The sequence below is a fragment of the Vanacampus margaritifer genome, chromosome 2 (assembly GCF_051991255.1).
Source record: "Vanacampus margaritifer isolate UIUO_Vmar chromosome 2, RoL_Vmar_1.0, whole genome shotgun sequence".
Lineage (NCBI taxonomy): Eukaryota > Metazoa > Chordata > Actinopteri > Syngnathiformes > Syngnathidae > Vanacampus > Vanacampus margaritifer.
Window position 1 is genome coordinate 31,345,440 of NC_135433.1, and position 26,134 is coordinate 31,371,573.

At 40.0% G+C, this 26,134-nt stretch overlaps 2 protein-coding genes and 1 long non-coding RNA gene across 3 annotated transcripts; 2 read left to right on the plus strand and 1 right to left on the minus strand.

The window, feature by feature from the left end:
* Positions 1 to 5,158: 5,158 nt before the first annotated feature.
* Positions 5,159 to 10,720, plus strand: LOC144044901 (cAMP-dependent protein kinase inhibitor alpha-like). The gene is made up of 3 exons (XM_077559599.1): positions 5,159 to 5,422; positions 5,928 to 6,118; positions 6,244 to 10,720. The coding sequence occupies exons 2-3, from the start codon at positions 5,956 to 5,958 to the stop codon at positions 6,315 to 6,317; spliced, it is 237 nt and encodes a 78-aa protein (XP_077415725.1). The 5' UTR covers positions 5,159 to 5,422; positions 5,928 to 5,955; the 3' UTR covers positions 6,318 to 10,720.
* Positions 10,721 to 11,713: 993 nt separating this feature from the next.
* On the plus strand, positions 11,714 to 25,339 carry lyn (LYN proto-oncogene, Src family tyrosine kinase). Its single transcript, XM_077558473.1, has 13 exons — positions 11,714 to 11,996; positions 14,766 to 14,842; positions 14,909 to 14,951; positions 16,050 to 16,155; positions 16,255 to 16,353; positions 18,184 to 18,287; positions 18,411 to 18,560; positions 18,692 to 18,844; positions 20,635 to 20,817; positions 21,010 to 21,086; positions 21,421 to 21,574; positions 22,430 to 22,561; positions 23,134 to 25,339. Exons 2-13 carry the CDS (start codon positions 14,771 to 14,773, stop codon positions 23,334 to 23,336), a joined length of 1,476 nt encoding a protein of 491 aa, XP_077414599.1. The 5' UTR covers positions 11,714 to 11,996; positions 14,766 to 14,770; the 3' UTR covers positions 23,337 to 25,339.
* On the minus strand, positions 14,624 to 22,104 carry LOC144044214 (uncharacterized). Its single transcript, XR_013291207.1, has 6 exons — positions 22,070 to 22,104; positions 17,895 to 17,980; positions 16,803 to 17,000; positions 16,088 to 16,370; positions 15,908 to 15,967; positions 14,624 to 14,865 (listed from the first exon to the last, which is right to left on the minus strand). It is a non-coding gene; the product is annotated as an uncharacterized LOC144044214 (long non-coding RNA).
* Positions 25,340 to 26,134: the final 795 nt, after the last annotated feature.

Here is a 26,134-nt window from a genome sequence, read left to right on the forward strand (position 1 = left end):
GCAGAGGCTGCACCGATCCGCCTGTCGATCTCCCGCTCCAAACTACCCTCACTCGTGAACAAGACCCCAAGATACTTGAACTCCTCCATTTGGGGCAGGATCTCATCCCCGACCCGGAAAGGGCACTCCACCCTTTTCCAATTGAAGACCATGGTCTCGGATTTGGAGGTGCTGATTTTCATCCCAACCGCTTCACACTCAGCTGCGAACTGCTCCAGTGAGAGCTGGCTTGAAGAAGCCAACAGCACCACGTCATCTGCAAAAAGCAGAGATGCAATGCTGAGGCCACCAAACCAGACCCCCTCAACGCCTCGGCTGCGCCTAGAAATTCTGTCCATAAAAGTTATGAACAGAATCTGTGACAAAGGGCAACCTTGGCGGAGTCCAACCCTCACAGGAAACAAATTCGACTTACTGCCGGCAAAGCGGACCAAACTCTGACATCGGTCGTACAGGGACCGAACAGCCCATATCAGGGGGCTCGGTACCTCGTACTCCCGAAGCGCCCCCCCACAGGACTCCCCAAGGGACACGGTCAAACGCATTCTCCAAGTCCACAAAGCATGGGTTGGGCAAACTCCCATGCACCTTCGAGGATCCTGCCGAGGGTGTAGAGCTGGTCCACTGTTCCACGGTCGGGACAAAAACGGCACTGCTCCACCTGAATCTGAGATTCGACTTCCCGACGGACCCTCCTCTCCAGCACTCCTGAATGGACCTCATCAGGGAGGCTGAGGAGTGTGATCTCTCTATAGTTGGAACAGACCCTCCGGTCCCCCTTCTTAAAAAGGGGGACCACCACCCCGGTCTGCCAATCCAGAGGCACTGCCCCGATGTCCACGCGATGTTGTAGAGGCGTGTGAACCATGACAGCCTCACAACATTCAGAGCCTTTAGAAACTCTGGACGGATCTCATCCACCCTCTCATCCACCCCTGGGGCCTTGCCATCGAGGAGCTTTCCAACCACCTCAGTGACTTTGACCCCAGTGATAGGGGAGCCCACCTCAGAGTCCCCAAACCCTGCTTCTTCAAAGGAAGACGTGTCAGTGGAGGTCTTGGAAGTATTCTCCCCACCGATTCACGACGTCTCGAGTCAAGGTCAGCAGCACCTCATCTCCACTATACAGTATTGATGGTGCACTGCTTTCTTCTCCTGAGATGCCGGATGGTGGACCAGAGTTTTTTCGAAGCCATCCGAAAGTCGTTTTCTATGGCCTCACCGAATTCCTCCCATGTCCGAGTTTTTGCCTCAGCGACCACCGAAGCTGCATTCCACTTGGCCAGGTACCTGTCAGCTGCCTCCTGAGTCCGACAGGCCAAAAAGGCCTGATAGGACTCCTTCTTCAGCTTAACGGCATCTCTTGCTGCTTATGTCCACCAGCGGGTTTGAGGATTGCCGCCACGACAGGCACCAACCACCTTACAGCCACAGCTCCGAACAGCCGCCTCAACAATGGAGACGTGGAACATGGTACACTCTGACTCAATGTCCCCCGCCTCCCTCGGGACAAGGGAGAACTTCTGCTGGAGGTGGGTGTTGAAACTCTTTCTGACAGGGGATTCTGCCAGGTGGTGACCATTTGACAGCACTGCCCCTCTCTTCACCCGAGTGTCCAACACATTCGGCCGCAAGTCCGATGACACGACTACAAAGTCGATCATCAAACTGCGGCCTAGGGTGTCCTGGTGCCAAGTGCACATATGGACACCCTTGTGTTTGAACATAGTGTTCATTATGGACAGTCCGTGGCGAGCACAGAAGTCCAATAACAAAACACCTCTCAGGTTCTGGTCGGGGGGCGGTTCCTCCCAATCACGTCCCTCCAGGTCCTACGTGAGAGTTGAAGTCCCCCAGCAGAACGAGGGAGTCCCCAGAGGGAGAGCTATCCAGCACAACCTCCAAGGAGCTGCTGTTCGGTGCATAAGCACAAACAACAGTCAGGAGCCGTCCCCCCCACCCGAAGGCGGAGGAAGGCTACTCTCTCGTCCACTTGGGTAAACCCCAACGTACAGGCGCCTAGCCGGGAGGCAATAAGCATGCCCACACCTGCTCTACACCTATCACCGGGGAAAACTCTGGAGTGTAAGAGAGTCCAACCCCTCTCGAGAGGATTGGTACTAGAACCCAAGCTGTGTGTGGAGGCGACTCTGACTATATCTAGTCGGACTTCTCGGCCTCACACACCAGCTCGAGCTCCTTTTCTTGCCAGAGAGGTGACATTCCATGTGCCCACGGCTAGCTTCAGTAGCCGGGGGTCGGACAGCCAAGGTCCCCGCCTTTGGCTGCCGCCCAGCTCACTGCGCACCCGACCCTTTTTGCCCCTCCCATAGGCGGTGAGCCCATGAGAAGGGGGACCCACGTGTCCTTTTCAGGCTGTGCCCGGCCGTGCCCCATGGCCCGGCCACCAGACGCTCGCCTTCGAGCCCCGCCTCCAGGCCTGGTTCCAGAGGAGGGCCCCGGTGCAAGGGTAAGGGAAACCAAGATCCAAAATTGACGTTCTTCATAGGGGTCTTTTTGAGCCATGCTTTGTCTGGTCCCTCACCTAGGACCTCGCCCCAGACAACATAGCTCCTAGGCTAATTGGGACACGCAAACCCCTCCACCATGATAAGGTGATGACTCACAGAGGAGGCTTAGTGAGATACCACCCCTAATTGAATAAATCAGATAAATAGGCCAAGTGAGAACAAATGCTTGATTGGCAGGATTTAAAAGACAAAAAATCTATTGAAAAAGTCAGCAGTTCTGATCAGCTCTGTATGTGTACACTCTATTCTATTCCTGGCTCTATTGTATTTGTCTTTTTTGTGTGTGTTTTCATCTGTATCTAACATTTCTTTGTTCAGTCATGTGTAATCCACTTCCAAATACCACACTCAGTGGTAACAGTGGCAAATGAAATCTTGCACACATTGTTCTCACATGCTCTCTTTGCTTCGGTGCGCAAGAAAACCTCTTTGGGTGGTCTGGTTATATTATCTTGCCTGCATCACCAAGCTCATATCACCAAAGAATATGTTGCAGTGTCACTCATATAAAAAAAAAAAACATGCACTGGCAAACTTGTCCCTGGAATGCTGATCCATTTATTGAAGCCTCCTCTTACAAAATACTCATTTGGAGCCCTTCTGTGCACCAGCCTATCCTTTGCTGCCTAATGACCTCAGCAGGGAACATTAAACTTTCATCCGAGCTAATCTAAAAATTGAAGTCCCCTTAAGCAAGACGCTCGTCTGCACCAGTGGAGCAGCTCAGATTCCCTATGTAAGACATGTGGTTCTACTTTGAAGGTGTAATAGCTCATATGTTTCACATGGTGTTAAAAGGTGAACTAGCACACTCAACAAAATTGCAAAAAGGAAACATGGTGAAATGTCTAGACACCAGCTCCTTTCATTCTCATATGTTCAAATATGCTCCTCCCATCAGCGAGTCATTTGCCTGATTTGTTTGGCACACTTCTTACTGACGGATGGTCTTCCTGACGCAACCCTCCCGGCACTGGTGAGCTTCATTGGCTGGGTACACTGTGGCCTGCATGTCTGTCAATCATAAGGCACTTTCATCATACATATACATCCTTTTTGTGCAAATTAATCTCACATACAGTGCATCTATTTATTTATTTTTAACATTCATGTAATATTATGAGATAAAAGTCCATTTTATTTTCAGTTATTCATTTTGCAATTTGAAAAGCACTTGGTTTAGTTGTTTGTTGATAGGCTACTTGAAGATTGTGAACGGTTGAATAAAACCTACTGAGTGTGTTTCAGCACCACGGAGAGTTCCAAGGAGCGACAAGACGGCGGTTCTCCTCAGTGAATATTCGAGGAGTGTGTGTGTTTGTGACTGCCAGTGATTCCCTGTGGCGTGCCAGTGAACTCAGGGGTGTTTAAGTCCCAAGCAGCATAAGCATCCCTCAGGGGGGTGTAGCATCTGCCCGACCACCGAGGGCTGTTCAACTAAGGAATACTTTAGGGGCGAGGTGGAGGGACGGGGTTTGGTTTGTTGTCGTAAGGATTTGAACAGGTTGACTACCCAGAAAACAGGCTTTCTATTTCCTTTTAAAATCTCTCAAATGTATTCTGCTGACGCAAGCCACAGGCACAATGACAGGAAGGCGTTTCCACAGCAACACACTGAGACGCACATTTCGTTCTTTGTGGGAGATGGAAATATGGCTGTTTCAAGGTCAAAAGGGATGAAACATTTCGTTTATATATTACTCATGTAACTCCAAAACAATTTGCACAGATTTCTGCATGGCCATCTGTAATCAATAATAATAATAATAATTACATTTTGATTTGTAATGCATTTCACATTTCAAAGAAATCTCAAAGTGCTATAATAAAATAAAAAATAAACAATTTAAAACTAAAAACAACAAACTTAAAAAGAAGAAGAAGAAGACGTTTGCAGCAGACAATTAGCTGGTAAACATAGGCCTACTAGAACACACTTTTAAGACATGCACACATGATGTTATTTTACTGAGAGATAGATACATATATTTGTATTAGGTTATTTAAACAGTAATATCAGCTCCATGTGAAAGGAAAGTAACAGAGAAATAATTGCACAGCAATCAGCTGTTTTTACTCGATGTACAAATTATGATAATAAACATAATTAGAAATAATGTTGTGTTTGGAATGAGAAGTCTCTAACTGTTTAATAGATTTTCAGTAGTATATTCACGTCAATGATACATAATTTTGGTGCAACAGATGTTGCAGCTTTTGCTTTGAATACTGTTTTTTTTTACTGGGTTCCATTTATTATTATTATTATTTTAGTTTTGTTTTAGGCATTCGTGATTGCAACAGTCCCACCCTGTGGGTTTGTACTGTACTGCACAATATCGCAACACAGGTTTTTTGTTGTTGTTGTAGGTTATTGTGGGGTTTTTTTTGCGCTTCTTTAAGTTATTACTTTAATCATATTTATTTATTATTTTAATCATAATCACACCCGTAAACAGTTCTATCAGTATTATTACTGTCCTGACCAACGTTTTAAATCATTTTTTTTACGAGGTGACGTTGAATGCAGCATCAGCCTTGCTCCGTCTCCTCATCCTTTGTGCATTTCATCCAATCAGCGCTCAGATTCGGCGTACGGACAGCTCATTGGCTGGGAAGGAGGAAGACGCGAAGACAGTGGAGCGGCTACTTTGCAGACATCCTCTTCGGCAGCTAATGGAATTAAACAATTGTTTTTTGTTTTTAGTCCGAGCGTTAATGTAGTCAGCGTTAGTGCTAGATATTATATTCCGTTGGATTTTGGTTGAGTATAGTGTTTTGTCCGATTTGTATTTTAATAGACGTTTGAACATGATGTCGGGCCTGTGGTGCTGCTCATCCACTGAATTCCCCCTCTTACTGTGCAAGTGAGCTGTTAACGAGTCTTGACGGTAAGTGAAAGCTGGCGTGGGACACAATAACATGACGTCATGATGTACAGTATTGGGGAGTGCTTACAAAATGAACTCATGCTTTAGACAGAATGTAAATACAAAATCAGAGCTGCTGTAAAATCACCAACATGCAGGATTTATTGTGTTTATATTACAGCACATTTGATGAAAATGTGGTTCCCCTTTGTTTGGCGTCCACCTTCATACATACATTAGTTTTAGCATTCTAACAGTGGGTAATGAACTCAACTTGGGTGGAGCAAAGCTACTACCCCATAGGCTATTTATTGGACTTTAAGGTACAGTATCAGTAATGTTTTGTGGTTTAAATAGTGCATGTATGTTCAAGAAAGTCACAATGCCAGCCAATCGCAGGGCACACAGAGACGAATAACCATCCATACAACACATCTATGGACAATTCAGTTCATTTGAATTAAATGTCAATTTAAGTTACTAATTAATATCTTCTGGAATCATTGCACAACTGCTCTTCTTGTAGGTGCTGCTGTCTGAATGATGATTCTGCGATGTCTGATGTTGAGGTCACATACGCCGACTTCATCGCATCTGGCAGGACCGGACGTAGGAACGCCCTCCATGACATCCTGCAGAGTCCTACTGACCTCGAAGGTCAAGCGCTCCCCCTTACTCTGTCTCTATCCCAGCTTCACATCAATGCAGGAGGGGGAGGTAAGCTCGACTACTCATTTATTTTATTTGAAAGTGCCAATTCAGTCTTAATATTCTCTTCTTCTTTTTTTTTAAAGTAAAATTTAGACTGAGAGAAAAATAAAATATATTTCTGTTGCTGTCAGATGCAAACGACACTGACGATACCCAAAGCTCAACCTCCTCGGCTCAAAGAGCAGCGGTGCAGAAGAACAGCTAACTTAACGCAGTCACATGCCGATGAAAAGAACATTTCTGGATTGATTGGTGTCCTTGTCGGATCTGCACTCTCTCTTCACACCTGGCAGGTAGTTGGAGGTTAACAGAATATCTGCCATTGCATTGCCAATTCTACTGATGAGACTAGTTAGTAGCAAGTCACTCTAAAACCTAAAATCCAGTATGGCGGCAACAAACTGGAATTTGCACTTTGCTCACACGCCTTCTGTGCACCACAAGAGTGGACCTTCTAGCGTGGGATTTACAGTTCAAGTGAAATGAGATGAGATTGTTGTACAAACACATTTATTCTTCACTTAGTGGATTAAGTGCAGTGCTAAAAACACTGACGGGCTGAATGGAAAAGAGAGCCTCTGTTACTTTTGTAGTTGCGCAAGCAATTTGTGAGCCTACTGAGACGTGCTAATGTAATAGGTCGCATGTGTGTGGAAATAGTGATGCAGATGAGGATTATATTGCCAGTTAATGGTGTGTGCTTCCTTGAAATTGACAGTATTGTTGAGAACATTGGACCGGCTATAAGCAGGAGTGGAAACACAGTTAAGAAGCTCTGGCCTTTGGATACTTGGAAACGAAACTGGGCTGTCATGTCATATGGTCTAATTCAACTAGTAAATGTAGTTTAAAACTCAGACCATTTAAAATATAAATCATCACGACTGAAACACATCACATCTCAAATAAAAGCCACAATAAGATTATTTATAAAACTATTACATGTAAAAAAAAAAAAACTGTACAACTGTACTATACTTTTAGCCAGTGACTCTTGTGTACCACTAGAGGGGGTCCGCATATCACTAGTACTAGTACCACTCTGAGAATCAGAATTTAATAATTACTGGATTTTTGGTGGTGCAACGTGACTTAACGCTATTTTGGACCACATGCCACTGAACTGTACTCACTTGCCCTTACAATGTGATGACTCCCCTGTAATTACACACCACCGTAAAGTAGTAAATGAATCAAACTGTAATTGTGATTTTGATTTAGGTTTCTCACAATATTAAAAACATAATGGAAAAAAAAAACAATTAATATGAAGAAAGGCATGGTACGTTTGTAAGTTCCCGGTGTTTTGAAAGTACCCTGAATGCATCCTGTTGCTTGTGTAGTAAGCGTGTGATGTCATGTGGTTCTGCCCTCCCCGAGCATTCGTTAATCTGTTTAATAATGACATCCCACCCCACACAACAAAAAGAGTTACACACATTGTACATTTAAAGGGATAGTTTGGGTTTTTGGACATGAATCTGTATGGCATCCTCACCTAAAGTGGTGTGCAATCAGCACCGACTTTCCGCTGACAGCGTCCTGTGACACGGAGATCCGGTCCGGTTTTGGTCGAGACGAAAGTAGTCCGGGCAAGTTGGCTGGGGTCATGGAAAATAAACAAAACAATTTGCGTTTAAAAGAGTGATACATTTGCATCACAAAACTGCACATTAGAAAAAAGTCAGACTTCATTACCACCGGGCTCTATTTTTCTGTTTGTATCACTGCGCGGCGCACTCCATCCAGCTGACAGACGCGCACAAACCAAGTTGTTTGGAAATGTTTACTTGATGCGAGAGAGCTAATGGAGAGCGAGAGCCATTCGTATATAACGTTACGATTGTATAAACTTTATAAGCTTGTACAACTAAGGTGTTTTGTGTGTTTTGTATTCTTGTGTGTGAGTGTTTGTGCACGTCTCGCGGTGGAAAGGGACTCATCCATACATTGTTAGTAACGTGTGCTAATTCGGCTTGCGAGTAAAGTTTCTTGTGTTCGGGTTGGGTGTCGCCAACAGTAGCCAGTTGTGTGAAGACAAATAAAAAGGTGAGATTACCAACCACGTCTGCTGGCACGATTCTTGTGAGAGGTTACACTATATTATATTATTGTATATGTAAAAATGGTGCGGACGCGTGATTTCCCGGGCTGTGCACCCCATTTGTCAATGACAGTCACGCGCTCTCTCAGGGCTACAGTTGATCAAGTTGTACCAATTCCCTATCCCTCCTCGCTCTCGCGCTCTCTTTCTGCCCGTTCTAATTCCATCTGACGAATATCAGCATCAGTATATTCGGGTTCATAAAGATACCCCCTTGGCTCAGTGCTAAAGACATTGTCGTTGTAGTCAGACATGTTATCGTGAGTTTTCAAAGTTATGATTACGGTGGAATGCGCGTGTGTCAGTTGGATATGCAGCACGCCGCGCAGTGATACGAACAGAAAAGTAGTGCCCGGCGGTAATGAGTGAGTTTTTTTTTTTAATGTGCAGTTTTGTGATGCAATTGTATCACTCTTTTGAACACAAACTGTTTTTAGAAGAAAAAAACGCTTTATTTCCGTGACTCCAGCCAACTTGCCGGACTACTTTCGTCTCGACCAAAACTGGACCGGGTCTCGTTTCACAGGAAGCTGTCAGTACTGATTGCACACCACTTACTGTGAGGATGCCATACAGATTAATGTCCAAAAACCAGAACTATCCCTTTAAATACAAGACATGTTCCGTTTTAAAAACATTGCTAGCACTCATGCTAAAGTCAATGGAAAAATCCCATTGACATGCTAATGACAAATTAGCACCGACCTCTCGGAGTAATATTTCTTCAGATAACAAATTTTCAAACACAAACACTGTACATAACATACCAATACCCAATGGCACGTATTCTTCTCAATCTGTGAAAACAGTTATATTCATTGAGTTAAATTACAACTTTCTTCTTATTTCATTGTACATGTGTACTGCATCACAATGACCCTAAGAGGCCAATGTGCGGGCAGCAGGAAAAGCTGGTATTTATTTTATTTTTTATTTTTTTGTCATTTGTTTTACTATTATTTTAGTACATTCTTATTTTACTTTGCTACTATTTTAATTTCTGGTTGTTTTTTCACGTTCTATTTAAAAGTGAGTTTTCAGGGATTCCAGGAATTCGAACACACTTCCACAATCCACATGAAATGGCATGAAATACGATCCCCGAGGTCCCAGGTTAGCCCAGTTAATTCCAAGACTTGTGAAAATTAATAAATAATAATAATAGAACAACAAATGAATATAAAAATAAATACAAGAGGGAGACGCTTATTCATGGTTTGAACATGTGCAAAGATGTAGGTGCGTATTTAGCAGAATGAAAATGCAAAAGCCTTGAATTTCACACAATATTTACAAGGTAATTTAATACTTTACTGGGAAAAAAAAAGTCTTTAACGTGCAGGGATGATGGCTATAATGGTAATTCTGAGAAGTTAAGTTTTAGTCGTTGAATAAATGTTAAGTTTTGAAATCAATGAATAATTGTTGTATTAATTGTGATTCCAATATCAATCCAAATAATTGTGATGATTACCCCCCTTCCAACAATCACAAAGTCTACCATAAAGCAATAATCACACTTGCCACCACTTGTGGTAATGATGAAGAGGGACTTTATACTGTCAGTTCTGTGAGGTAGAAATAGGTCAAGTCCAGCGATGAGCTAGTTTAGCCTAATTGAGATTATTTTTCACTTACCTTAAAATATTTGAGATTTAGCTGTGTGCAAGTAACAATTTATACCTAATCTCTTGTTTTTTTGTGTTATACTGTATATTGATTTTTGCTTTACACCAAAATAGTAAATGTGGATCATGAAATGGTTATTCTGTATATATCCCGTGCTGTACCTATGCTTTCATTCATTTTGCATAACATTACAAATGTACATGTATGAATTGAATGAATTAGTGAACTTGAACGGGAATGGCAGATTAACGTTCTTGCCATAACAAGGATCCTGTTTCCTCTATATGCTTAGCTAAATGCTTTATGTTATTGCTTAATTAATTGTTGACTTATTGTTTATTTACCACAGACAACAGTATCAATGATTTCTTCTGACTTTTGGCAAACACTGAAATAAGTGCATTTCTCAAAACACGGACCTGTTTATGTCATGTAGATAATTATGCAATATTGTGTGGAGCTTCCAGTAAGTGTGTCCTGTTTGTTTGAAAGTGTCTATTCCTACATAGAGACACACTATATCCCTCATACTACATGTGGTAATAGAAACATCCCATAATCGACTTCACTAAAGGAGCATTGTGCATGCACTTTTGAAACTGTTACATTTAAGAGTGTATTTACTGTCCAGTTTACAAAATATACTTTCCTGTTCATGTGAATATTTATGCATTTATATGGCAATCCTCCAATCAGGTTATTTGTACACTACCACGTGACCATAGTGACGACACTGTGTAAACTCAGCTGTTTATAAATCAGCTTGTAGGAATGTGAGGTGCATGACTTTGATAAATGTCCAACTGTGTAATGTCTGTGACCCATTTTCTATACCTTGTGCCAGTCAAAGTAAAATAAATGACACTGCATTGGCAGTGACGTTTCACTGTGCTGCTTCCCATCAACAGATTTGATACACCATTAAAATTATGAATATTACCACTAAAATGCTCATTTGATGTTTACATATAACTAAGATTATTACATTGATTAATGACAGTAAATCTGTCATATATATATATATATATATATATATATATATATATATATATATATGAACAGATAACTATTTTAGCTATTTTAATGGCATTCCATTTTATGAACAACCACCCCCTTCATGTACATATGATGTTGTTAAAAAAAGTATTTATTAATTATATGTATATTATATTTAAAAAAAAAAAAATATATATATATATAATTTTTTTTCTTTCACCAAATTCACATCCTGTTTATGAGAAACTGTATTTAAAAAATGTGTTATTCAAGTTTTTTTTATTATCATTTCTATAACACTGAGAAGTGTGGGATTTTCTACTATCAAATGCACCTAATTTTTTTTTAATTTTTTGTCCCTACCATTATTCAGTGATAAACTTGCTGTTTTGGAATTGGTCTACGATCCCACAAGATGGCACCCTGTCCAATTTAAATAAACAGTGCTTTGGGGCCCTCCAAAGGCATCTTGGTGTCAAGGAGCAAGGGGAGAACCTTCAATTAGACAGGCCAAAACCCTATCTAATTTAAAAAAAAAAAAAAAAAGTGTTTTGGCACCATCTTGTGGCATGTATAATGTTATTTTTGCTATTGCCACTAAATTGTCCAAAACTTTCACCCAAAAAACTAAAAAAAAACATTTATGACAACAAAAGTCTTCAAACTTGTACCCTTTTATAATTTATTATTAATAATAATACTAATAATAATAAATATATGACCCCACCCTGCCTTGTAAAGGTCACAAGTACAAATCTAGAGTAATAATAATGCAGATATCCTAATAAAGATGCTTCTCTAAAATTGGCAAAATGTTGACAACGTTCATATGATTAGTGGCAGCTAAGTGTACAATACTGAAGTTCCAAAAGCCATTTGTGGTTGTTCCCGTGCACTTATACTGTGTGTATGTATGTGTGTGCGTTGCTGATTATGCAAATAATGATTAGACAATTGTACCAGGAAGTTTCAACGAGGAAGAAAAAAACCTAACCCGTTTTTGTGAAGTTCCTCATTCTGGGGGCTGACCTGCTGAGATCAACGCCAGCAGCATAGTTGAGCGAGTGGGCCAGGCAGGTGGAAAAGCTCGCAGCAAATCTTGAGGACCAGTGAGCGTCTTCACAGTGGATTAACGGCTTGCTCACACATCAAGCGGTAAGGACAATGTGTGTGACGTGTGAGGAAAAACAACCCACATTGGGTCATTGTGCGCAATCATGGCTGAATTATTAGGGGATATGCCTTGGAAAGATGTCCTATTTTTTTGGGCTACTTTTAAATTATTCACCTTTCTCTCCGATAGACACATTTTCTATGAGATAGTGGCCTTTATTTCTTTTTAGGGTTTATCCTTGAAGAGAAACTGTTATATCTAAGTTGAAGACTCTTCCTGTCCCCTCTCAGTTTTCACTACTGGCTTTGACATATTCCATTGCTAAAAGAGGAAGTTGTTGAATGTTGGTCATTGTGTAGCATGTCGTGTGCACGTGCGCAGGCTCCTAATCTATTCAGATCCTCCTTTTCAGGCTGTTTAGTTAGCTGACTCTCAAGTTAAAAATATAACGTGAGGCAGTGACCCAACAATAATGCGATGATGTGTTGAACATAAATAAAAACAGAATACAATGATTTGCAAATCATGTCTAACCTATGTTTAATTGAATACACTACAAAAACAAGATATTTTATGTTCAAACTGATAAACTTGAATGTTTTTAGAAAATAATCATGAACTTAGAATTGTATGTGTTGCATCATCTTTTCTTTTAACAACTTTCAAAAAATGCGTGGGAACTGAGGACACTAATTGTTGAAGCTTTGTAAGTGGAATTATTTTCTATTCTTGCTTGATGTAGCGCTTCAGATGTTCAACAGTCCGGGTGGGGTTCTCCATATTTTAAACTTCATAATTTTCAATGGGAGACAGGTCTGGACTGCAGGCGGGCCAGTCTAGTATCCGCAGTCTTACTACGAAGCCACGCTGATGTAGCCGTGCAGAATGTGTTTTGACGTCTTGCTGAAATAAGCAGGGGTATGCATGAAAAAAGACATTACTTGGATTGCAGCATGTGTTTCTCCAAGACCTGTGTATGTAGCTCTGAGCATTAGTGGTGCCCTCCCAGATGTGTAAGTTACCCATGCCATTGGCTTTTGAACTTTGGATCCATAAGAGTCTGGATGGTTCTTTTCCTCTTTGGCTCAGAGGGCACAACGTCCACAATTTCCAAAAACAATTTGAAATGTGGACTCGTCAGACCACAGAACACTTTTCCCACCTTTGCATCCGTCCATCTTAGATGAGTTCAGGCCAAGATAAATCGGCGACGTTTCTGAGTTTTGATAAATGGCTTTTTGTTTTGCATAGTTTAAAGAGTTTAAGTTGCACTTAAGGATGTAGCACCAAAATGTATTTACTGACATTGGTTTTCTGAAGTGTTCCTGAGCCCATGTGGTGATATCCTTAACACAATGATGTTGGTTTTTTGATGTAGTGCCGCCCTGACCGATCAAAGGTCATGTGCATTCAATGTTAGTTTGCGGCCTTGCTGCTTACATGCACTGATTTGTCCAGATTCTCTGAACCTTTTGATGATATTATGGACCGTAGATGATGAAATCCTTAAAATTCTTGCAATTTTACATTGAGGAACATTGTCCTTAAAGTGTGTGAGTCTTTTCTCACGCAGATGTGAACTTCGCCACATCTTTGCTTGTGAATGACTGAGCAATTCAAAGGGAAACTCCTTTCATACGCAATCATGGCACCCATCTGTTCCCAATTAGTCTGTTCACCTGTGGGATGCTCCAAACAGGTGTTTGATGAGCATTCCTCCACTTCCTCACTCTTTTTTTGCCACCTGTCCCAGATTTTTTGGAATGTGGTGCAGCCATAAATCTCTAAGTTAATGATTATTTGCTAAAAAAAAAAAAAAAAAAAAAGAGTTTAACATTTTGAACATTAAGTAATGTTGAGGGTCTTTTGCCCAGATTTAGTTATAACTGTTTTAGTTTAGTCATAACAGTTTTAATTTCCTCAGTAGAGCTGAGTGAGTGTATTGAATAAGGTCTGGGGAGGGGGCCTCGTCTGTTTCCACATCAATGGGCCAGTGTCTGGGGTTGAAGTCAATGTGTCTTGGATGATATGCTGTAAAAGTGTAAAAAGTCTTATCTACTTCCGGCTGTCGGCATGTGTATTGAACTCAGGGCTGGGGGCTGTTTTCTTCCGGCTGTCATCATGTGTATTGAACTCAGGGCTGGGGGCTGTTTCCTGGTGGCTTGGGGATTTGGAATACTGCTTTTCAAGATAGTATAAGAATGCTGTGAGTCCGCTGTAACTACACACTTGCGAGAGGACTGCAGCCATTTGTCTGTAAACTTGCTTGTGTCCAGAATATTCTGTAAAATAAATCCTTCGAAGGACCTGTTCACCGATCTCCAGTCTGTATTCAGAAAATCAACATTCTCTCTACCCGAACAACAACGAACACGCGGAAGACAAAGATAGTCTTCTAACAGTATCTTGTATTTGTAGTTTATTCAATTAAATATAGATAAAACACGTTTTGCAAATCACCGTATTCTGTTTTCATTCATGTTTAACACAAACGTTCCATCTTCATTGGAATTGGGTTTACCTCTCTGACTGTCAAAATGTCCCAAAAAATAGAAATGCTCCACGTTTTACAGACATCACCAGCAGATATACAATATATGTAATTACTAGCTTGATACCAGTTGCGGAAATGTAGATGAACAGAATTGCTTGGATTCTTTTTCCATGTTATGTTATAGGAGAGCAGTCAGTGGTTTTGAGGCAAAATTAATGGAGCACAATCATTTATGCCCCAAAGGCCAATGAAAAAATTGTTAGCAGTTAAAAAAGAAAAAAAAGGTAAGAGTCTTTATAAACTTCTTCACTTGCAGACATTATGGGCTGTATCAAGTCCACACCGAAGAGCAGGCTGAGCGAGGCCACCAAGGAGAAGATCAGTCAGCAGACGGTATGTCATGAATTTAACATGACCTAAGGAAGACAGACAATTGATCATGTGCGCCTGCCGTTACAGAACAACTTCATGTTGCCTGGCCAGGTATTTCAAAGGATGGAGGGTATGTCCTACATTTCCATTGTCATCTCTGGCTTATTAAGTTCTTATTTTAAAATATGCTGAAGTAGTTCTGAAATGTATGACTAGAGTTAACAGTCAAGGATGTATACTATATCTGGACAAGACAAATCCAGCATATTCATTGTAACAAAGTTCCATTCAAACGCCCAAAATGTTGTTCTTTAACTCATTCACTCCCAGCCATTTTCACTGAAGCAACCCCGTTTGCTCCCGGCTGTTTTATTGGATTTTGACTGCTTTTACAAGGCCCACAGAATATTGTATTCTATTGCTATAAAAACATGGAACCTACCTAAAGAAAGATTAGAGTCTCTTCTTTCATCAGGAAAAAGTACTTTTGTATCTGTTTATGGTTGGCAGCAATTAGCATTAGAATCTAGCTAAGTTTCATCATTATTCATAAGCCTGTTGAAAACACACAGAAGTCATTGCAACATGGCCCTGGCTGGTCTCTTATACTCTGCTGCCACCCGCTGGCCGTTTTTTGTTGTTGTAATAACTACCATTGCTTTAAACGACCTCTTCAGTTCAGAGGCTGCATCAAAGCCTTCTTTATGCTCTAGCATAAAAAAACAAACATAAAAAAAATAAATAAGTTTTGGGGAGTGTAGGACAAAATATAAAAAAAACATGTTTATATTTTCGGGGGATTGAATGAGTTAAATATGACTAGGATAAAATTGGCAAGTCCGCTGCGGGTGTGAGTTTTTATATTATTCTATACAACACATTCATCCACTTTGTATTCTCCTGTTCAGGGTTACAGATGAGTTATAGCTAATCCAAGCTGATTTAGCAGGCAATCGCAGGGCACTGATAGACATTCAGCCGTTCACAGATATGGACAATTTGGACCAATCAAACAAAACCAACAAGCATGGGGGAAAAATGCAAAAGAATAACAGAAAGGTCAAAAGCTGGGATTCAAACCCTTACTTTTTGACTGTGTGGCAGACATGCGAATCACATCCTATGTTCCACCCCAACTCCAGAACCCTTTTGACAAAATAAATGACGTATGTATTCACTTAGTAATGAGAAAGTCTAACATTTAAATAACATTATATCTCTTTATTAGAGCAAAACAAGATTGGCAAAATAGTGGTGGCCCTTTACCCATATGATGCTGTACATCCTGATGATCTTGGATTCAGCAAAGGAGAAAAGATGACAATACTTGAGGAGTAAGTCTCTGAGCTTGAAGCATACAAATGCATCATGTTGTTTACTTTGTGAGCCATGATCCAACAATTGCTCTTCAAACACTTGAATACTCTTTGCAGACATGGTGAGTGGTGGAAAGCAAAATCGCTGACATCGGACAGACAGGGTTTCATTCCGTCCAATTATGTTGCCCAAGCAGACACCATGGAAACAGAGCAGTGAGTTGTCAGCACGCCTGTGGTGTAAACGTTACCGCATTATCATGAGGGCTGGCATGGTTTGGTTACAGTTAGCAGGTAGTTCAATGAGAGTGCCAACATGTCAGGGACATTTTAACAATCAATGTGATCAGAGTCAACACATGTTAATAAATATTTTTGCAATAGCCAGAACACCTGAAATACAACTCCACACAAGAGTGCCTGCATGAGCTGACATTTTGTGACAAATGAGACCCCTAAGCAGGCACAGAGCGTACAGAACAGATCATTTAATAGTCCTAATTCCAAAAACCTAAAGTATCAAGTAAAAATGAGAAACAGAAAAAAAAATCACAAACTGGGAAACAAAAAGCGCTACCAAATGGGTAGGAAAAGTTGAACTGAAAACTCTGATCAAGGCAAAAGCATCAAAACGCCCAAAATGGTGACTAAAGAAAAAAGAGTACCTGAAGAGGGTCAGTCTGGTGGGCGCCTGAAACGGCAAATGCAAGCTCAATCATGATCTTCTGTGCGACAGCTGCCATATCGAGCATGACTTCGACCCCCATTGAGCTGATGAGAGCAGGCTCGAAATCTTTGCGGGCCAGTGCACCACCACAATAGCTTCAGGTAGCGACCGCATGATGTGGGCTACTGGAACGAGGCTAAAGTAACGAATAAAACAAACTGATAAATGCAAAGAGAGCAAAAACAGGAAACAAAAGTGCTTACCGATAACTATTGTGCAAAGAAAACAATCTGGAGCACCAAAAGTGTTCATTTTTAATTTAGTTTTAGGTATAGTAATCCTGTGACTAAAATTAATTAAAGTTTTAGTCATCTGATTGTATTTTAGTTTTAATCCAATTTTAGTCAACAAAATAAAGAGCAATTTTAGTCTACTAAATCGACAAGTTAGTCGATGTCGTCCTTCAACTTTTATACAGACAACAACACACCTATTTGTAAATGTAGTTTAACACGCAAGACATATTTAACACAACGATGTCTTGATTCAACTTTGTTTCAATTAAACATGTTGAACAGGCAAAAATATGCCGTCTTAAAACTTAGTTTCCACATTAATTAAACAGAAAAGTGCATCATTGCCTGAGCTTCATCGAGGAGCCCCACAATGAATGGAAACATTAAATAAAATATAGTGAACAGTTTCTGAGTGGTTCTTTTCTCCCACCCGTGTTTCATTTCATTAATTTTCATCGCTGCGTGGTTTTTGTTTTAGTCATTGACGAAATTGCCAGTCAATTTAGTTGTCGTCATTGTCTCAATGAATGGCTTCTATTTTAGTTTTCGTTTCATTTTTGTCTGATTTCTTTTGTTTTTGTAACAAAAAAATATGACGAAAAATGTTCGTCAATGAAATTATCATTGATCCAAACTACAGAAATTAAAACTAACAAAACATGTGGCTTACGGTGATGAAAAGAAAGAGGGAGCGCGGAGCAACCGGGTTACAAAAAATTAAGTAAATCCTACTGGGTGAAGTACAAAGTAAAAGTGGACAAAGCCAGGATGTAAACAGGAAGTTCCTAACTTACGAACTAAGCAGAGCAATCTGGCAAACTTTGGTTAAAATCACTTCCTGGTGCACACCTCCTTCACTCCACCGAGCTTACTGCACCCTCTATAAGGAAACACGAAAAACAGAAGTCGGCCTGAGAGACAGCTGACAGCAAAAACAAAATGCAGAATCTCGTTCTTCAGGCAGACAGACTAAGCACTGCAATACCATGCTACCCTTGATTATTTAGCATTTTTACTAATTTTATTAAAATCTTTGTCACAAAGTTATATCCCAACCAGACATTTACTAATCATCCTTTGCAGGTGGTTTTTCAAGGACATTACCAGAAAAGATGCTGAGAGGCAGCTGCTGGCACCAGCAAACAAACCTGGGGCTTTTCTTATCAGGGAAAGTGAAACTTCAAAAGGTATGGAAATCACAATGCCACTCAGAGGCACCTCTACTCACATTTCCCACGTTCACAAACTAACGTCGTTTCTAACGTCGGACTCGAATCTTCAAGTCGCTCTTCATTTTTTCCCCTCCCAAGGTAGTTATTCATTGTCCATGCGAGATATTGACATCCAGGCCACAGAATCGGTCAAACATTATAAGATCAGGATGCTGGATAATGGTGGTTTCTACATCTCTCCTAAGATCTCCTTCCCTGACATCAGCACCATGATCAAACATTACCATAGTGAGTACATCTTTTGAGCGAAAGAAGATCAGCGTGCTGCCATCTATAAATCGGTTTTGTAGTATGTCATAAATATTAGCTTAAAAATCCGATTTTATACGTTTGTGTGTAAATGCCTGTGCATTTTCCAGACAAAGCAGATGGCCTGTGTCGTAAACTGGACCGTCCATGTGTAAAGCCTAAAGCAGAAAAGCCGTGGGATAAAGATGCCTGGGAGATTTCCAAGGAATCTATTACAATGGTGAAGAAACTAGGAGCAGGGCAGTTTGGAGAAGTCTGGATGGGTGAGTACAGAGAGGAACTACAAGGGGAAAGAGAAGCATTGCCATCTACAATGCACTACGATATATATATATATATTTTTAAAAAGGGTTCACTTCTGGTAGTGTGGCTTTATATATATACAGTATATATATATATATTTTTTTTTTAGAGGGTGGAGGCAATATTCATAGAGAAAAAAACTCATAAATTTACTTAAAGTGCGAGTTTATAAAGTGGCAGATTTGCAAGAAAAAAAAACTCAAAAAATTACAAGAAATACACATAGCGTACTACTCGACTGTTTGTCCCAATACTTTTCGGTCGGGTTTCCAAATAAGGAGCTAGTAGCCTAATTGCTTTAGCATAGATTAACCATATCATGTTAAACATTAGCTCTTTGAACCGTTGTATACGGCCACTGGCCAGCGAAAAAGACGCCCAGGCGATCAAATTTTGAAGTTTATTTGTTAAAAGGGTTATATATATATATATATATATATATATTTGTACATTTATGTTTCCAGAATTATTATTTACACATTCATACATTTTGGTATTTTTTGTACAAGTATCTAAGTCGATGTGTCTAATCTGCTGCTCTCCGTCATTCACTTGCATTTACCTATGGTATGCTAGCATCTGATTGGATAGTGTTATTCAGCTGATAGGGGATCAGGAAGTGTTGTCGCTCTAGCTGCGGTGAATGACGAGAAAAGTTTAAATTTAAGAATGAATCCGACTCCATCCTGCCTTTTCATTTTATAAACCCATTAACCACCAACGAATCCTTACATGATTAGACTATAGCTACGTGTATTTCTCGTTTCTGTTTCTGAGGTTTTTTTCTTGCAAATTTGCCACTTTATAAACTCCCAAATTTGCCACTTTATAAAATCTGCCCTCTAAAAAAATATCTTTATTTGTGACCATAATACGCCGTTGTATAGACCAAAAGCGGACTTTATCATTATGTTTTTTTCATTTGGTGCGGTTCACTGTGCTTTTTGCAAGCGCACTATATTGCGTAATCACATCAACCAACGTGACAAATCTATCTGTGCTCCCATTGGACAAAAATGACGAGGGCTGAACGCTTAATGAAACCTTTAAATAGAAGAAAACATGAAATTTCGACGTGCTGCATTACTTCCCTGCATATTTTTGCCTTTATTAGATGCAAGATATTTGCGAGCGTCAAGAGCAGCTCATTCAACGGAGCTTCCGCGACGCTGTTTCTAATTTTGGAACACCCTCGTCAATTGCGTCGAAGGAGCCGTTGCACTCTGCTGCCCTGCCACGCAGCATGCTGACAGTGGCTAAACAGAATACGGAAAATGATTAATTAATTTAGCACAATAGTAACGGGCAATATTACAGATTGTTTTTACCACACGGGAAGGAGTGGAAATATTTTGAAAAAAAAATACATAAAATACCCTTCTACAAGCGGCCGTCGCGACCCAGAATTACAAAACTGAAATTACTTTCCGACCCACTAGGTGGCGGTCGCGGCCCAACCAATGGTTAAGAATCACTGCTCTAAGTGATTGTAAACAAAAAAATGGCTGATAGTGATAAATAGTTTTTTGCTTTGTTCCTCAGAACACATTTTGACCTCTAGTAAACCTGCTTTCATAATATACTTTGATTATATAAATAATCGAGATTTCATCAAGTCTGAAAATGCCCCCCCCCCCAAAAAAAAATATAATAAGGGTTGCCTTTCTGGTTAAATCTATTTTCTACCTTTCTACAGCGCATCTCCTTCATTTTTCATGACTTTCCAGTTTTTGCTGTCTTCCCCCATTAGCTTACTACAACAACACAACCAAAGTGGCGGTGAAGACGCTAAAACCTGGCACCATGACAGTGGACGCCTTTATGGAAGAAGCAAACCTCATGAAGACGCTACAGCATGACAGACTTGTGCGTCTCTACGCGGTTGTGACAAAGACGCAGCCAATATACATCATCACTGAATTCATGGCAAATGGTATATGCACTATGCTATGTTAAAAAGGTGACATACATAAATGTGTTTTCACTTCTAGGTGAAGCTAGTTAGCATCACAAGCCATATGTTACCGCTCTTCTCTATGGGATTGTATTATTCATCATGAATATTCCTGAATCTGAAATTTCAGATTTCAAATTTCAGATTTTTTTTCTCTTCTCTGGACATTAGGGAGCCTGCTAGATTTCCTCAAAAGTGACACAGGCTGCAAACTGCAATTGCCCAAACTCATTGATTTTGCAGCGCAGGTGATCCTCACACAGATCTCAGTACCTCAGCACTTACTTCAATGTATTTTTCCCTTACATCTATATGGCTGCATTATCTGTCTGTCTGTCTATCTATCTATCTGTCTGTCCACCTATCTATCTATCCAGCTATCTACAGTATCTATCTATCTATCTATCTGTCTGTCTGTCTGTCATCCATCCACCTATCTATCTATCTGTCTGTCGTCCGTCCATCCACCTATCTATCTATATCTACAGTATCTATCTTCTATCTATCTATCTGTCTGTCGTCCGTCCACCTATCTATCTATCTATCTCTTCTTTAACTGTTTTTCTCCTCAATCCATTGCAGATTGCAGAAGGCATGTCATACATTGAAAGGAAGAAATACATCCACAGAGACCTGAGAGCAGCGAATGTTCTCGTGTCGGAGAGCCTTCTCTGTAAAATTGCAGATTTTGGACTGGCGAGAGTCATAAGTGATGATGAGTACACTGCCAAAGAGGGTGTGTGCGTGTGTGACTTTTGTGTTGTTTCATCAGTTTTTGTTTGTTCGTTGCTTTTTCTGTCAGTAAGTCCCTCTGCATGGTATTTCCGGCCAAACAGAATACCAGCCAGTTTACAGTTAAATGTATCGACACTCTTTTTAGTGCGTCATAGTATGACGCTATATCACCTTTGCCATCTAGCATCTAGCAATACTGCACAGAATATAAATATTGCTGGAATATGAAATTAAATTGATCATGATTAAGTTTCGCAAGAAATTGTCAAAAGGTGGGGGCTTTAGGACCCAGATGCGGGAAGGCAGAGCGAGGAGGCCGAGGTGTAGTCCAAAGAAGGTTTTAATTTCTGATCAAAATAGCTATCCTCAAAGTACAAAATAAATGGAACTAACAAAACATGAATCTATACATGGCAAAACAACTTAGACAAAACAAACAGCATGACAAGGTTCTGACAAGGCAAAAAAGGTCAGCGTGACGTGGCGAAAGACTTACGACAATGGCAGCAACAATGAACCGACACAGACAGGGGGGAGACAGCCGACTAAATACACCAACACTAATGACATAACAAGACACACCTGGCTGAGGGCACTGATTGGATGACACATGAGGGTAATGGGGAAACAATCATGAACCAGGGTTGACACACACCACACGAAGAAGGGAAAGTGACCAGAAACGAGAGGAGTCAATTTTCAAACTAAAACAGGAAATGACAAGACAAGGGGAACACACAAGGAAAACAGAAGCTAAACATGACCGGACTAAACAAGACTGAAAATAAACATGACAGAAATAATCAATATCTTGATTAAAACTATGCATTGTGGTGTATGTGTTTGTCATCCACAGGAACTAAATTCCCCATCAAGTGGACCGCCCCTGAGGCCATCAACTATAGCTCCTTCACTATCAAGTCAGACATGTGGTCCTTTGGAGTTCTGCTCTACGAACTTATTACACTTGGGAAAATGCCTTACCCAGGTGAACATGGATTAATAAATATCATTATTATTACTACTATTGTTATTGTTGTCGTTGTTATGCTATGAAAGCTGATCATTCTATGACAATGTGAGGCACACTATTACGATTATACTTTGCTTGTTGTTCTCAGCGTGACCCAAATACGTCTACATATGTGTATGTTTACTTTGCACCGATGTATCCATCTTACATACTAAATAATACATGCAGCATATTGGAGCTAACTCTATTCACTCACATATCCTCCCTAATAGCGTACATACAGTATCATGTATTATTCATATGAGCTTGATGTACAGTATATTAAGTACATAAAGATAAATATAATATTTTCCTGTATGATTACATGTGTTTACCACATGAATTACGCGGTGAAGTGGTACTGACTTAAATAGAAACGAAATTATAGAAACGCAGGAGGGCCAGGACGAGAAATAATCATCTGCGTTCCTTCCTGTTGCCTTAATAACTCAACTCAACTTTATTAGAGCACTTTAAAAAAAAAAAAAAAAAAAAAGACCAGGAGAAGTGCATTTAACCAGCACCGCCTTTCTTGCCTTTTTGTTCAGGGATGACAAAAGTGGAAGTGATGTCCTGTGTGCAGCGCGGCTACCGGATGCCCTGCCCCGACAACTGTCCCGCTGAATTGTACAACATCATGATGTCCTGCTGGAATAGCGCGCCAAATGACAGGCCCACTTTTGATTACATGCAGAGCGTCCTGGATGACTATTATACTTCCACTGAGGGACAGTATGAGCAACAACTTTAGAGGCAAATTGTTGAATATATTCTTCAGCACATAGAAATGGTTATTTTTGTTCCACATGTTGACTGGAGTGAGTCTTTGTGTTGTATTTATGAAAGTTACTCGTGGAAAATGCCTACTTGACACTATAATAATTATATTGCTCTACTTTAGTTTTGTTTTTTTTGTCATTTATATTGATATTGGCTATGATGCCAAAATTGAAAATGAACCCACACAAAAATGCATAGAGTAGAAAGTGAATTTGAAAATGTATGAAGTCAAATATATTCAATTGGTGCCAATTCAATTAACACACACATACAAATCTAAATAGGTGTTAATGGGCCCAAATGCATTTTGTAGTTTTTGTATTGCTAAAACATCACACGGTTTCACTTTTTAAAGGGGAAGTCAACCCCATTTTTTTTTTACAATAATATGTTCAATGCAGCCCCACTAGTATTGTGATTAAGATTACATTTGTGGAAAATGAGTTATGAACCAAAATCCAACTGTTTTTTCTCCATCTCTGGGGGCGACCATTTTGTCACTTGCTGTCGACTAAAGATGACATCAATGTTGCTCAGGTTTCAAGGTAACAACCAATCACAGCACAGCTTCAGAAAATAGGTGAGCTCTGATGGGTTGTTTCCTGAGCCCTGAACTACATTGATGTCATCTTCAGTCGACAGCAAGTGGCAATATGGCCACCCCCTGAGATGGATAAAAACGGATGGATTTTGCTGCTTAACTCATATTCCAAAAATTGAATATTAATAAGAATGTCATGTTTAGAATAGTGAGGTCACATATTACATATTATTTTCAAGAAATGTTAAAGGTTGACTTCCACTTGAACTGACATCTCAACTGCGAAAAATACTGACATTGCAACTGAAAACATTTTTTTCTAAATTCATGTTAGGGTGCTTAATTTGCATGTGCCATTGGCCAGTCAAGTGTATCACCTGCTTCATATTGAAGTACTTCTGCTTCCCTTTTAAAACCCTTGTAAGCCTTAATTGTCTTTTTGAAATACTGTTACTTGAGTGCTAAAGCTGTATTTAACCAAAGGAGGACTCAAAACTATAGAAAGCTTGAAAACATTTTTTAAGTGGTGTTTGTTGTGTGATGATTTGTATACTCTGTGTTATTTTATTTTGTTTGCACTATTATTAATGTATCAAATATCATGGTGAGCCATCCATCCATCCATCATCTGAACTGCTTCTCACAACTATACAATTTACACAATCCATTTCATTTTCAGTAATAACTTCCCCATTTAGTGTTGTAGGGAGCTGGAGAGTGTATCTCGGCTGAGTTTAAGCTAAAGGCAGACTACACCACTGAGTGGGAACTAAACCCTGCACACTACCTGCACATAAGTCAGGCTAATAAAACACGACATGGTTTTGCATCATTAAAAATACTTGATGTACTTGAACATTGATTTCTTAGTAATAGTGTTCAAAAGATCATTTGAAAATGTAAACACTTGCAGATATTTCTAGAAAGTGTTGTATATTCACATTTAACTGTTTCCTAACTTGTTAAATCATTAACATGATCGCTGTCTTCACATAGATGATCATCACTAATTATTAATAACATAATGAACGACAATTTGAGAAATATTCGTATTTCAGAAGTGTATCAAGCTGGTAGCCCGGCATTAATCAGTACTCAAGAAGTGCCTTTCATTTTCAAACAAGGTGATGACACTGGCTGTAATGTATATTTATTGTGCCTGACATTGAGGTTTTGGAATTTGGAAGCACTGTGATTTGATTATGTATTATGTAAGTGATACGGATTGTAATTAAGTAGAATAACACTTAGCCGTCATTCTTTTTGATATATGTCAGCTTTTATAAACGAACCACACAGGTTGTGTATTATGTTTACAAATAAAAACATAAATATGAGTAGATGGTAAAAGTGATCTAAGAAATAAACTAGCGACTATAGTACAAGTCTGTGCCCCTGAATTTAAAATACACATAAAATACTACAATCATGAATCTTCTAGATCTTTTTGCCTTTAAGTCATCTTGAAACGCCTCTCTGAATTTATTTTTCTCAATCTGGGAGGATGATGCTCTTGGACCCACTGGTGCATTACTCTTGCTGCTTTTGCTCTTATCGTTCATGCCAAATTTCAAAAGACTGCACTTTATTGCCATAGCAATAGTCGCTTGGCAGGAAATGAGAAGAGGAAGAAAGTGGTCACATATCACACAAACTAAACTCAACCTTCTTGTGACTGAGTTGGAGCATAACCCAGCTGACTTGGGTGAGAGGCACTGTACACTTGGATGGTTGCCAATCCAGCTATCCATTTTCTATACCACTTGTCCACAGAACCCTTACAGAACGAGGCAAAGTGGTACGGTGATAGGTGACAATGCTTCATTCATTCACTTCTTGGAAATGCATCAACCACTTTACACTCAAAGTGAGATCTCATGAGGTGCTGACTAAAGAGTAACATTTGATTGGTTCAGAAAATGGATGTAGATGTATTTTGCTATTATAAGTTAAAATACTATATTGTAAGTTTGCTTTGTGGCTATTATGAAGTCCCGTGTGCATAATGGTCCCATGGGACAGCTTAAAAACAGCTAGCTGTCACATATGTAAAGTTTTCTGCTCTCTAGTCTAAAGTCACTGCAATTATTATTAAAGTGAATTTAAATTAATATCAATAGGTGCTGATGCAAGAGCAGGGAGAAGTTACAAAACTTCAAGCAAGATGGCCCAAACTAAGATTTAAACCTACAACCTCAGAACAACACACATCACTCTATGAACAATTT